We start from the raw sequence: 14,448 nt of genomic DNA on the forward strand, positions 1-14,448 counted from the left end.
GATTTGAATTAGAAAGAAGAAAGCACAAGAAACAAACAATTGATAACACAGTTTTTTTTTATTTGCTGTTTTGTTCGTTTAAACAAGTGCAATACTTTCCCACATGTTTAAATAACAAATAAGTTAATAATAATAACAATAATTACTGTATAATATGAAAATTGCAATGAGAAAAATGATTGAACAATAATAGAAAAAAACATTTTCCAGTTAGAATTAAATATTGTTTATACTTTGTACATATAATATTATTTAAATTTCAACGACTTACAAATATACTTTCAAGAAGAAACGAGATAAAGGCCCAGATGTACCTTACCTAACACAGAAATGTCATAAGACTGAACAAATTCCCTGATGAATCACTAAATTCGTTATATAATCACTTCAAATCCGCTACTTGGAGGTTTTTGTCCCGGATACTCAAAATAACTGAGGTATCTTGGGCACCAGGTACATTGGAAATCAATTTTGTCGCGATATTCGTGGTCGGCGACCTCAAAAACCCCCGAGTCACGAGAATTACCGATAATATAACGTTTTCCCTGAAGACCAGGTATCTCGGAGAAGAATTCTGACGCGATATTCGTGTTCAGTGATCCCAAAAACCTCCAAGAAACAAGATTGCTACCAATTTCATCACAATTAACCGAATTGTGAATTTAGTACATTTTCGGTTATTTTATAATACTTATTATTATTTTTGCAAATTCCATAACTTTAATTTCTCATAAATCAATTTAGGTCACAAAATTTCCTGACGCTTTAACGAATCGAATGACAAAAATCGCATTCATGACTGTTCAAATTTTTCGAGCTTTGACCATTTTTAGTGTTTTGTTTCTGCGACTTATCTGACTTATATGATTACTGTGATGTACAAATGATCAGTCCATTTTAGGAACTTATATAGCCTCATTGGGTATGGGTATGGGCACCTAACCAAATAGACCCTTTTACTCTATCCCCGCTACGCTTTTCAGTGGCTATTATAACCAACTGATGTACTGAAACCCAGGACCTGCCTAGCGCTGAGTTTCCTAATTTCTTCTGGTTCGACTATGGCCGGACCAAACCATTTCCTTCGCTGCTGTATGAGCACCGGGCAGTAACAGAGAAAGTGGATCGATGTTTCTTCTGAATTTTCTCCGCATCTGTCACACGCGGGAGATTGTCTTTTTCCAATCTGATGTTGGAACTTGTTCAGGTTATTATGCCCTGCGAGTAACTCTACGATGACTCTAATACAGCTCTGTTTAGTTTCAAGATCTACTCGACTCTGTTACCGAGCGAGTTTCCTTCACCCAACAGACTTTTGGCGATTCGCCCTCCCTCGTAGCTGGTCCATGTCTTTAATTGTTGGTTTTTCAGATTATCTCCTAATCTGTTAAGACCTTCTTGGTATGGCATCCTGGCAAGCTTTTCTTGAGTGCGAGCCCTGGTGGTTCCCAGTTTGGCCAGCTTGTCTGCTCTCTCATTACGGTTCCAACCAGAATACTCAGGAATTACCCCATATGGCCTCATTGAAAAAATTAAATTTCTACCAATATCCTTGATAGTCAAAACGCATTCATTACGCTTTATTTTTGCATGATCTATTAGATAATTTTGTAGATCGTTGAATCTAATTCACAGGATATGGTGTAAATACTCTCTGTATGCACAGAGTACAGACTATAATAGTTACAATAATGTAGTTTATTTTAACAATATTTTTTTCCAAATCATCTAATTCCGGAAACATGATTTATGTGCACTATAATAAAATACCTTACAATTTACAACTATATTTATATTCAACCTATACTTATTTAAATAAAATAACAAAGTATTCATAAAATATTGAAGGTCGAATCAATCCTTCAATACATAAAAAAGTATTTACTTTAAGGTAGTACTATCGGTAATAGACTTTGCATTCAGAATTTAATGAAACTTGGCATTATATCATAATTAACCAGTTAAATTTTTAGGGGCTTTCAGAGAACTGAAAATCTGAACGTCAAGTTTTGTGAAATAAAATAAAATCTGTGATTTCCCATAAGGATCAATGTTAAAATATCTTTTTTTCAGTTCTCTGAAGGCCCCTAAAAATTGAACTGGTTAATTATGATATAATAATGGACAACTATGCCAAGGAAGGCTCGCTTGGTAACAGAGCCGAGGAGATCTTGAAACTAAACAGAGCTGATATTAGAGTCATCGTAGAGTTACTCACAGGGCATGATAATCTGAACACGTTCCAACATCAGATTGGAAAAAGACAATCTCCCGCGTGTGACAGATGCGGAGAAAATTCAGAAGAAACATCGATCCACTTTCTCTGTTACTACCCGGCGCTCATACAGCAGCAAAGGAAATGGTTTGGTCCGGCCATAGTCGAACCAGAAGAAATTAGGAAACTCAGCGCTAGGCAGATCCTGGGTTTCAGTACATCAGTTGGTTATAATAGCCACTGAAAAGCGTAGCGGGGATAGAGTATAAGGGTCTATTTGCCTAGATGCTTTGAACCATTGCTTCGAGGCCCGATGCTCGAGCATGGCCCGCTAACCTCCATACCCATACCCCATACCCACACCCATGTAGCGCCTCAGCAATCGTACCTAATTCTACTTTGATAATTTAAATACCTTTCTGTGTAAAATTGTAAAATAAAATATACCTATATGTATCTATATGATTATTCTTTTGTTGTGTTAACTGTCATGTATTTGTTGAATTTGTTGTATTATAGGTTTGATATTTGTTTTTGTTTCTAATACACATTATTTTTAATTACTGATGTACATAAATATAACAACATTGTTTTTACATGAACAATATAAAACCACCTTCATATAATTACATGAATTAAATTTATATCATACGCATTATATGAGAGAGTTATAGTTATATTATAGTTATAATATAGAGATGCTATATGTGGTTATTAGGTGTTTTACATTTTTAATTTTTAGTAAGGTCGATCGTCACCTTCGGAGACATGGTTTTTATGAAATTTTATTGATAATGATTTTATTAAATATTACTATTATAGTTTTTCTATCAAAAAGTGTTGATCATGGCTATTTTAGTTAAATTGATTTTAATTGTTTCTATACCATTATTTTCTTTATTAAATCTGTCTTCTGATATCAATTTCGATTTGTTAACAGAACCATGTAGTTATCTATATTAACTTACCTGTTCATATGGTATGAACCAGATCTACACCGATCTGTTAACCAATCAAAAATGGTATCAGAAAAAAGATAATTTAATTACGAAAATAATGGTATAGGCTTGCCTGAGAAAACCCCTTATGAGAAAAATTGATTAAAAGTTATTCTAGTATTCTCTAATCAAAATCAGCGATGGAAACTGGTGCACATGGAAGTCATTTGAATGTTTTGATCAGATAGATGGATATTTATGTAGCCAGTAGTGTATTTTTAAATTAAATTTATTGTTATTATATTATTAAAATGTTATGACAATGTGAATACTTTTTAACATATAAGTTAACTCTATATACCTAACAACATATGAAAAACATTGGAGGCCTTTAAATATTTTTCTTCATTCAATTTGAACAAAAATAGTCTTTATGGAAAAACGAACAACTTCTATTGGATTTATATAAATTTGTTGTTAATTTATATTGAAGATAAGGTAATAACAATGGAAAATATTTAATGGCCACCATATCAACAATATCCACATATATATATTGTTAGTTGAATACATTGTTGCTTTAAACTTGTGTTGTGATGTAATATTACATGAATTGTGTACACTGTACACCAATTGGTTGCATATCTAGGTAGATTTTAATCAGACCTGGAAGTGAATTTTTATTTACTTTCAAAATAACAATTACGTTTTTTTTTATCAAAATATATTTGTTTGTTGTTGTAATCAAAAGTAAATATATATGTCGAGTTTTTTGTGCACTGATTTTGTGTATACAATTTTTAAACCATAACGTTAGCCATTTATATGAATAGTTCTCATTGACGTTCTTATGTATAAAACAAAGAGTGTTTGTATATGTGAATACATGAACCCAGCTGGTCAGATTCATCACATGAAGTTGTACACATACAATACCAATTACTCACAGTAACACATATAACCATAGCACACAGTACACATTCCATCTTTGTTATATACATAAGAACGTCCATAAAAACTCGTCTTACCTCATATATTTTAAACCATATCGTTAGCCATTTATATGAAGTAAGAAGAGTTCTCATTGACGTTCTTATGTATAAAACAAAGAGAGTTTGTATATATGTATACATAAACTCAGATGGTCAGATTCATCACATGAAGTTGTACACATATAATACCAATTACTCACAGTAACACATATAACCATAGCACACAGTACACATTCCATCTTTGTTATATACATAAGAACGTCCATAAAAACTCGTCTTACCTCATATATTTTAAACCATATCGTTAGCCATTTATATGAAGTAAGAAGAGTTCTCATTGACGTTCTTATGTATAAAACAAAGAGAGTTTGTATATATGTATACATAAACTCAGATGGTCAGATTCATCACATGAAGTTGTACACATACAATACCAATTACTCACAGTAACACATATAACCATAGCACACAGTACACATTCCATCTTTGTTATATACATAAGAACGTCCATAAAAACTCGTCTTACCTCATATATTTTAAACCATATCGTTAGCCATTTATATGAAGTAAGAAGAGTTCTCATTGACGTTCTTATGTATAAAACAAAGAGAGTTTGTATATATGTATACATAAACTCAGATGGTCAGATTCATCACATGAAGTTGTACACATATAATACCAATTACTCACAGTAACACATATAACCATAGCACACAGTACACATTCCATCTTTGTTATATACATAAGAACGTCCATAAAAACTCTTCTTATTTCATATATTTTATATGGCTTACGAGATAGCTTACAATCGGTATTTAAGCTCACAAGTTAATTAAAATTTAGACAGGAATCAATTTCCACTATTCGAACAAAAAGAATATGCAATTCAGTGTCAAGCATATCGAAAAATTAAATTTACGAGTGATTCCATAAGTGACTGACACTACATTTGACCCAAAATGCATTTTATTTTGTTAACGGTTTTAGTATAATTTTATGGAATAGTATATCGAGAAACCTAAAACAGTTTCAAACTTCTCCATTTTTTATCAAAACTAGTGAACTCTTTGAATAACTCACCCCTCCTCCTTTCGTATAAGGGCATACAGGATTAAGAAGAGACTAGCCAACACATGACCTGACAAGCAAAAGAACATTAACAGGCCCTACAAAATTGCTACCGAAAAGAAGTGACTCTCAAAATCTCTTCCAGACTCTTCAACTGTTGCCAGGTTTTTTCGGGCTTTGATTGTTATTGAGTTTCGACAAACAGTTACCGTAAACGCTCAGAGAATCTGAAGAATTGAGTTTCCATGCATCAAACAGTAATTTTTTGAATTCCCAATCCTCATCAGTATACGCAAACATTATTTCCTTATTATCAAAATTCCATAAATTTGAATAGCTTGCATATAATTTCTTACAAAGCAAGATATGCATATATTTTGACCTAGTGTGCAGTGGAAAATTAAAAATGCAATTGAAAGTGATAAAATATAAGTTAGATATTACATCAAAAATGATTTGTTTTATTTGATGAAATAAAGCGTAACGCATGCATATTATTTGTTCGCTAACACATTCCGTTGTGCAGTCCATAATAAAAATAATTAGTAGAATTATAATGCACAGCTTATAGATGAGAGTACATTGCACTACATTTAAAACTGTTTAAATGGTAAATGAAATGTATTTTAATTAAATAACAAATTTGTTCCAACTGCATGTCAGTCAAATTCACTCTTTATATTAAGTCTAGCCAAATAGTTAACCAATAATGATTATTTTTGTTCAAAACGAGCCAGTCTTTATTTCGACGTAACACTTCGATTAGAACTTTGGCCTCTCGAACTACTTTTTAGAGTTTACTCCAGTTTAGTATGAAAAAAATATATTGAAAGTATAATCCAGTGATCGAATGACCTCGTTTTTGATTCACAATCTATCGTGCACTTTTACTTTTTAGTAATGCGTGTGCATACATATAAAATACAAAGCATCCATTGTTCGAAACTTACAATAGCCTGACGGACACAGCACACTATCTAGAGTGACTACATAGATATTTAGCTACGCCTTGAGGATTTTCAGTTTACCATACATAAATTATGCTACATAGTACGTATAACAGATAAAGCATCTATTGTTTGAAATTGACAATAACCTGACGAACTTTAAGATTTACAATGATGTAAAAATGATCTAAATTGTACATCCCCTCTAAAATATTATTCTGCAACTTAACATAAAATAATATTTGATTATTCGCCTCTTGGCTTTAAATGCTTTGTGATTCGATGAAAGATATCTGGAAATATCTCGGAAATTACGCATCAGACCAAAATTTGTTAAAGACGTTTTTCGTTCGTTTTGATCAGCTTAATCTGGAAGTAAAGCTCTCTAGGTTCAATTAGAGATCACCCTGTATATATTATATAATTAACTTACGATAGTAAATGTAGTTATCCATAATATTACTAGAATTATTATAATAAAACTGTTTTGACTTAGTAACTTTAATAATATCTATTCATTTAACTTCCTTAATATTATTTATATGAACAAATTTTTATGATTAGGTACTAAAAATTTATTATATTCATCACATCACATCAAATCACATATGTATGTGCACATATAAACATAACATAACACATGAAATGCTCCATTTACGATTGTAAATTTATTTTGTTTTTAAATAGTTTTCATGTTGATAAAGTTCATTAAAAAATATTCTCTGCTAGAATATTTACATAAAAGTCTTTACACACATTATAAATCATACATTATAACATGAACAAATCTATTGGGAAAATCGCTAATGACTTCAAGAAGTCAATATAGCAGTCAAAAGCAAATTTAAATCTTTAAAAAAATCAGTAGTGGAAAAGAAAGATTAGACCTATTAAAAGAATGGTATATGGAATAACCAGACCATTAAAAGAATAAGGCATTTTTAATAGGTAGTTCATTCATAATTTTTAACAATATTGTTAAAAATTACTGCGGTTTTATAACTTTTATTATTCATCTACTTATTCAACGCCAGTAGAAACCAACTCTAAGGCTTTTGTCGTAGTTCTATTTTAAGCAATAGTATCAAATAGCTTTTTACGGTTTTTATACCCTGTATACATGAAATAATCAAGGTATAATAAATTTAGTCCCAATGGGAACAAAATTTTAATATAGGTGTTCATAAAATCACCTAATTAGTCCATTTTTTTAAGTCCGTTCGTCTGTCTGTATGTTTGGAAACACGTTAACTCAAAAACGAAGAGATGGCGAGCTGCCATTTTTGCAAAAGGTGAGTTTGAATTCGTAAATGAATGGATGCAACATAGGTCAATTGCGTCATGGGTCCAAAAGAGCATCTTTAAAACCGTATAGAACATCAATATATAAAAAAAATAAACTGATTTTTGCGACCTTTGACCTTGAATATCTAAGGACGCTGACCCGTGACCATATGTGACAACATTTGTATTATCAAAATAAAAGTTTGTACAAATATTCAGCTTATTCCGTTAGATTCCGAGGTGAAACCATAAGATGTTTGGAGTATAAATGAAAATCAAAGCTGTATTAATACTTTTTAGATTTTCTTAACTTTCAAGTACCGGCCAATCATATTTCCTTATAATAAATAACTTGAGCAACCCTTCTGGGCACATTCATATATTTATTATAGTCTATGTTAAAATATTTGAGCTACACAACCAAATTTGTTAATAGGTAATTAATTCTTATTATATCAGTTGTCTTATTACACGAGCGGATCGTTTTTGAAGTCACTTACTTACATAAGGTTGTATATTAACTATTAAGTAAGGTACATCTTTTCTTCTGGTTCCACTTGATGTCGGCATTATACTTTGATCTTATGTAGAACTTATTCGATTCCTTTTACATTAATTATAATTGGGGTTAATACACTACTAAATTTAAAGAGTGACAACTCATGAAATTTGTATTTTAATATAAATTGTGTATTCATTTAAAACTTGATGAAAGTTAGGGTCATATAAAGCGTTTGATTGCGAGTTCAGAACAGTTCGAAATTTTCATAGCCGGAAACATGTCGTTCAGATGACAGTTTTGGGGTTAAACAAATATGAAAATGATGGTTAAACAAATATGAAAATTGATATGATTATCAATTCTTCGACCCATAAAAGTAGTTAATTAATAAAACTAAAATATTTGTACGTGCATTTTATGGATGCGCCGTCATCGAACTTCTTATGGAATGGTTTTAATAATTGTTTATAGAGATAATTTATAGAATTTTTAAAATAATATATATTTCTTAATAAAATATTCTTAATGCAGTCATAAATTAAAAATTTATTATTTAATATATTTTTTCAAGTCTGTAACTAAGACGTGGCAGAAGAGGCATCCGCCACCGGCGCAACAGAAGTTGAGGCGCAAAACAAAAAGTATATTTTATACGTAAAATTAAAAGTCAGCAAAGAATCAAAAATAGTAAAAGGCGCTCATTAATTTACATTACTATAAATATCATAATTTGTAATAAAAATACCACAAATGAGCAATAGGCTAATTCTTTGCAGCTATGAAGTCAGTAGATGTCACTAATGTGCTTAATTCCGAAACCAGGACTCCACATTCTTGAAACCTATTATAGCTAGGTTAATTTTGATCACAAATTTGAAAAAAATGACCCAAATTTAGTAGCATTACATACTTCGTTTATCAAAATTGGATAAAATTCCGGTCTGATAGAGCAAAATTAAATTTTTTGGATTTTGATGACGTCATAGAGTTCAAAATTACCATTTTTTGACAACACAAGCAAATTTTATCCGATCTTAATGGATTTTTTTTAAAACCCACTAATTTTGGGTCATTCTTTTTAGCTGTAAAGTCAGTTTTTCGGTAGCTAACACTAATGTGGTTAATTCCGGGACCAGGACTCCACATTCTTGAAAATATAATAGCTAGGTTAATTTTGATCACAAATTTGAAAAATATGATCCAAATTTAGTAGGATTACATACTTCGTTTATCAAAATTGGATAAAATTCGGGTCTGATAGAGCAAAATTAAATTTTTTGGATTTTGATGACGTCATAGAGTTCAAAATTACCATTTTTTGACCACACAAGCAAATTTTATCCGATCTTATTGGAATTTTTTTTGAAACCCACTAATTTTGGGTCATTTTTTTTAGCTGTGATGTCAGTTTTTCGCTAGCTATCACTCATGTGCTTAATTCATGGACCTGGACTCCACATTCTTGAAAATATAATAGCTAGGTTAATTTTGATCACAAATTTGAAAAATATGACCCAAATTTAGTAGGATTACATACTTCGTTTATCAAAATTTGATAAAATTCGGGTCTGATAGAGCAAAATTAAGTTTTTTGGATTTTGATGACGTCATAGAGTTCAAAATTACCATTTTTTGACAACACAAGCAAATTTTATCCGATCTTATTGGAATTTTTTTTGAAATCCACTAATTTTGGGTCATTCTTTTCAGCTGTGATGTCAGTTTTTCGCTAGCTATCACTAATGAGCTTAATTCCGGGACAAGGACTCCACATTCTTGAAAATATAAAAGCTAGGTTACTTTTGATCACAAATTTGAAAAATATGACCCAAATTTAGTAGGATTACATACTTCGTTTATCAAAATTGGATAAAATTCGGATCTGATAGAGCAAAATTAAATTTTTTGGATTTTGATGACGTCATAGAGTTCAAAATTACCATTTTTTGACAACACAAGCAAATTTTATCCGATCTTATTGGAATTTTTTTTGAAACCCACTAATTTTGGGTCATTCTTTTCAGCTGTGATGTCAGTTTTTCGCTAGCTATCACTAATGAGCTTAATTCCGGGACAAGGACTCCACATTCTTGAAAATATAAAAGCTAGGTTAATTTTGATCACAAATTTGAAAAATATGACCCAAATTTAGTAGGATTACATACTTCGTTTATCAAAATTGGATAAAATTCGGATCTGATAGAGCAAAATTAAATTTTTTGGATTTTGATGACGTCATAGAGTTCAAAATTACCATTTTTTGACAACACATGCAAATTTTATCCGATCTTATTGGAATTTTTTTTAAAACCCACTAATTTTTGGTCATTCTTTTCAGCTGGAAGTCAGTTTTTCGGTAGCTGTCACTAATGTGGTTAATTCCGGGACCAGGACTCAACATTCTTGAAAATATAATAGCTAGGTTAATTTTGATCACAAATTTTAAAAATATGACCCAAATTTAGTAGGATTACTTACTTCGTTTATCAAAATTGGATAAAATTCGGGTCTGATAGAGCAAAATTAAATTTTTTGGATTTTGATGACGTCATAGAGTTCAAAATGATCATTTTTTGACAACACAAGCAAATTTTATCCGATTTTATTGGAATTTTTTTTGAAACCTACTAATTTTGGGTCATTTTTTTCAGCTGTGATGTCATTTTTTCGCTAGCTATCACTAATGTGCTTAATTCCGAGACCAGGACTCCACATTCTTGAAACCTATTATAGCTAGGTTAATTTTACTCACAAATTTGAAAAGTATGACCCAAAATTTATGAAGATTACATAGTATAAGAATTTTCATCAAAATCGTTAGAGCCGATTCCGATACATTTTCATCAAAATCGTTAGAGCCGATTCCGATACATATAAAACGCAACCAAAATACTTGCCAACGTCATTATGTTTTCTCGTTACGGCTCTGTATTTTTTTATTAATATAAATTAATCATAACCAAAATTCATTTTTAATACCTATAAGAGTAGATATAAATACAAAAATTTTAATGTTTAAAAGCATTTTTAAAAAGATATTTTGACATTTATGGTTAGTAACGATAACTTAATTTATGTTTCACATATTAAAAATATTAAATATTCATGCACGCTTTGAATGAGAAATGCTTTATCATGGCAAGCAACACTGTAGGATTGATTCTCGATTTTTCAGTATTTTTATACCATTGATATTTGAAATGTATCAAGGTTTAGTCACAAGTTTGTGACTAAACCTTGATACATAAAAATATTGATGCTACGAACATAATTTTGTCATAGGTGTTCATAAAATCACCTAATTAGTCCATTTCCGGTTGCCTGTCTGATAACACGATAACTAAACAACGAAAAAAGAAAACAAACTGAAGTTTTACAGCAGGCTTAGGAAAGAAAATGTGAAGCAGAGAGAGATCGTAAATGAGCAACATAGGTCAATTGGATCTTTGGTCCGTAGGACCCATCTTATAAACCGTTAGAAATAGAACAAATGTTTAAATGTAAAAAATGTTCCTTATAAAACAATAAACAACTTTTGTTTGAAACATTTTTTCGTAAACATCACTGTTTACCCATGAGGGCGCTTATTAGGTATTATAATCTATGATATGGTCAAAAAACGTAACTACTATTTTTAGATTGAACTTCTCTCAATTCAGATATTTGAAATGAAAAATGTGATAAAAATTGCATTCAATTAAATAAGTTTATGAAATTATTTAACACTTCATAAATTAAATACAATAACTCCTTAATGAAGCAAAAAACTACTCATTTTTATAGCTTTTTGTAATAGTAATTGATTAGTTATACGCATACAATTAGAAGCCGAAACTAATTTAAATTCAAGGAAAAATTGATTGATTATACGAATGTCTAAAATTTCATATTAAAAATTTTAAGAACCTTAGTCAGACTCGCTAAATAAAATTTTATGACTGTTTGTATTTTACATTAATTAAATTAAAAGAACAATTAATTAAATACATATTAAAATATCAAAGATACACAAAAAGGGCAATCAAGAAAATTGTTCTATTCATAGCTTTAAAAATTGATTTTATTTCTGCTGATTTAAGCCAATATAATTTAATTTTTGTTTTGGTCATATACTCATATTACGCATACCGTGTGATGGGAAATTATACAGATGGGAAAGCTTATTCTATTCTTTCCCATCTGTATAATGTATACCGTGGACGAGAGTATACCGCACACGGTATGTTACATTTCTGTAGAATACGCTTTCCCATCTGTATAATGTATACCGTCTATACGGTATACCGTCTATACGGTATACCGTCTACGGTATACCGGCTATACGGTATACCGCCTATACGGTATACCGTCTATTTATTTTTTATCTTATTATTTCGTTTCCCATCTGTATTGTGTATACCGTGGACGAGAGTATACCGCACACGGTATGTTACATTTCTGTAGAATACGCTTTCCCATCTGTATAATGTATACCGTCTATACGGTATACCGTCTATACGGTATACCGTCTACGGTATACCGGCTATACGGTATACCGCCTATACGGTATACCGTCTATTTATTTTTTATCTTATTATTTCGTTTCCCATCTGTATTGTGTATACCGTGGACGAGAGTATACCGCACACGGTATGTTACATTTCTGTAGAATACGCTTTCCCATCTGTATTGTGTATACCGTGGACGAGACTATACCGCACACGGTATGTTACATTTCTGTAGAATACGCTTTCCCATCTGTATAATGTATACCGTGGACGAGACTATACCGCACACGGTATATTTCCTTTGCTTCAAATAAGCCTTCCAATCTGTATTGTGTATACCGTGGTCGAGACTATACCGCACACGGTATAAGGGCTCGACAGCATAAAGAGTATACCGTGAAAAAGTATACCGTGCACGGTATAAGGGCCCCACGGTATAAAAGGGCAAAAATAATTTCATACCGCGTCTAAATAGACCGTATACGGTATACCGTGGACGGTCTAGACCGTAGACGGTATTGTGCGGATAGCCGCTTGCAAAAAATAAACACCCCTGTATAAGCAATGATAAAAGTTAACCACATTCTTATCACACATACATGAGTTTGTTCTTTTTAACTCACTCGAGTAAACTAATTGTAAGTAGACAGAGACAACGGTATTGCATTGTACTATCACTATCGTTTATCACTTGCAGTCGGTGTATTACACTGAGCTTAAAGTAACAAACTATAGGGACAGTATAGTATTCAAATAATAAATATTTAAAATAACCATTACTTTAATACAAATTCACCCTTTTCTAATTATTGTCAATAAATAATATCCCCTTCAACAAAGATACTCGTGTTACAAAATTAGGGGAAATATCGCAATAAAACTATTTAGCAATAACTTTCTTTCAACTGACCGAAGGGAGATATTATAATTTAGTACATATTTATATTTAAATTTTAAATTTGCATAAAATTGTCAATATAACGCATTTAAATTATAAAATTTATTGCATAAATAAAGAATTACACTTTCGATTTTTCATATAAAAGCAGTTAGCCACCTGTTTTTTATTGACTAGAAAAGAAACACCTTACCTACTAGCATTTTTTACTTTAAAATTTTATAGAAAATTCAAAAATGTCTCTTAACTTAAAAAGAGCTTTAAAAATGCTACAAACTCGAATGTTTTTGTAATTTTAGTTTTATAAATTTTAATAAAATACGATTTTTAAAAACTAACCTTACTTGAAATAGCTGGAGAACTTGGCATTTTGATGAATGAAAATTAAAATCACAGCTCATAATTTTGTACTACACTGAAACTAAGAAACATTTTTTAATGTTTTATCTAAAAACTATGATCATTTTTTATTTTATAATTTATAAATTTCTATTAAAATATCACTTAAATATAAAACTATCTTATTGTAAGTTCAGTCAACTGGGCATGTAAACAAAACTATTTTCTGTCAGTTAGTTCATATTTTTGATACTATTAAAACAGCGCTACAAAACTATTTCTATTGACATGCATTCAAAACTTCATTTATAGAATGAAATAAATAAATATCATGATATTTAGTTAAAAAGAAATAAAAAATAAGCACTTCGATCTGCGATTAGCAGTGACATCTAGAATTTACTTTCCACACTAGTGTAGAAACCACAAACATTTTTACAGAGTGTTACAAAAAGATGGACCTACTTGATTAACTCGATTAACATCGAACATATAAACCATGGAGGTTATAAAGAAGGAGAATGATCGCTATAGAAAATATTGTCCCCAAAATATGGACAAAATAAGTGAGGCGCTGGGATCGCTAAGTTGTCTCATTAAAAGTGGACTGTTGTGCGCTAATTTCAAATGATCTAACAACGTTTAATACACGTGTATATAAAAACCATTCATAGGAAAAACAAAAAGCAAATAATGAAATTATTATTATTATTATTATTTACTATTGAATAAATTATAAATTATCTATTCTTCTTTATAAATTTATCTATACTACTTT

General features: G+C 30.7%; 1 protein-coding gene across 2 annotated transcripts in view; it reads right to left on the bottom strand.

Moving 5' to 3' along the window:
• The window catches only part of LOC123290576 (protein FAM107B), a 135,267-nt gene extending 121,489 nt beyond the window's left edge, over positions 1-13,778 (bottom strand). Inside the window, exon 1 of one of the 2 annotated variants that reach the window (XM_044870816.1) lies at positions 13,671-13,778. In XM_044870816.1, the coding sequence (XP_044726751.1) occupies positions 13,671-13,700 (30 nt within the window). In that variant the 5' untranslated portion in view covers positions 13,701-13,778. The remainder of the gene's footprint in view (positions 1-13,670) is intronic. The other variant, XM_044870814.1, reaches the window with a different exon arrangement.
• Between the last annotated feature and the right edge of the window lie 670 nt (positions 13,779-14,448).

Source organism: Chrysoperla carnea, chromosome 1 (genome assembly GCF_905475395.1).
Source record: "Chrysoperla carnea chromosome 1, inChrCarn1.1, whole genome shotgun sequence".
In the NCBI taxonomy this organism is placed as follows: domain Eukaryota; kingdom Metazoa; phylum Arthropoda; class Insecta; order Neuroptera; family Chrysopidae; genus Chrysoperla; species Chrysoperla carnea.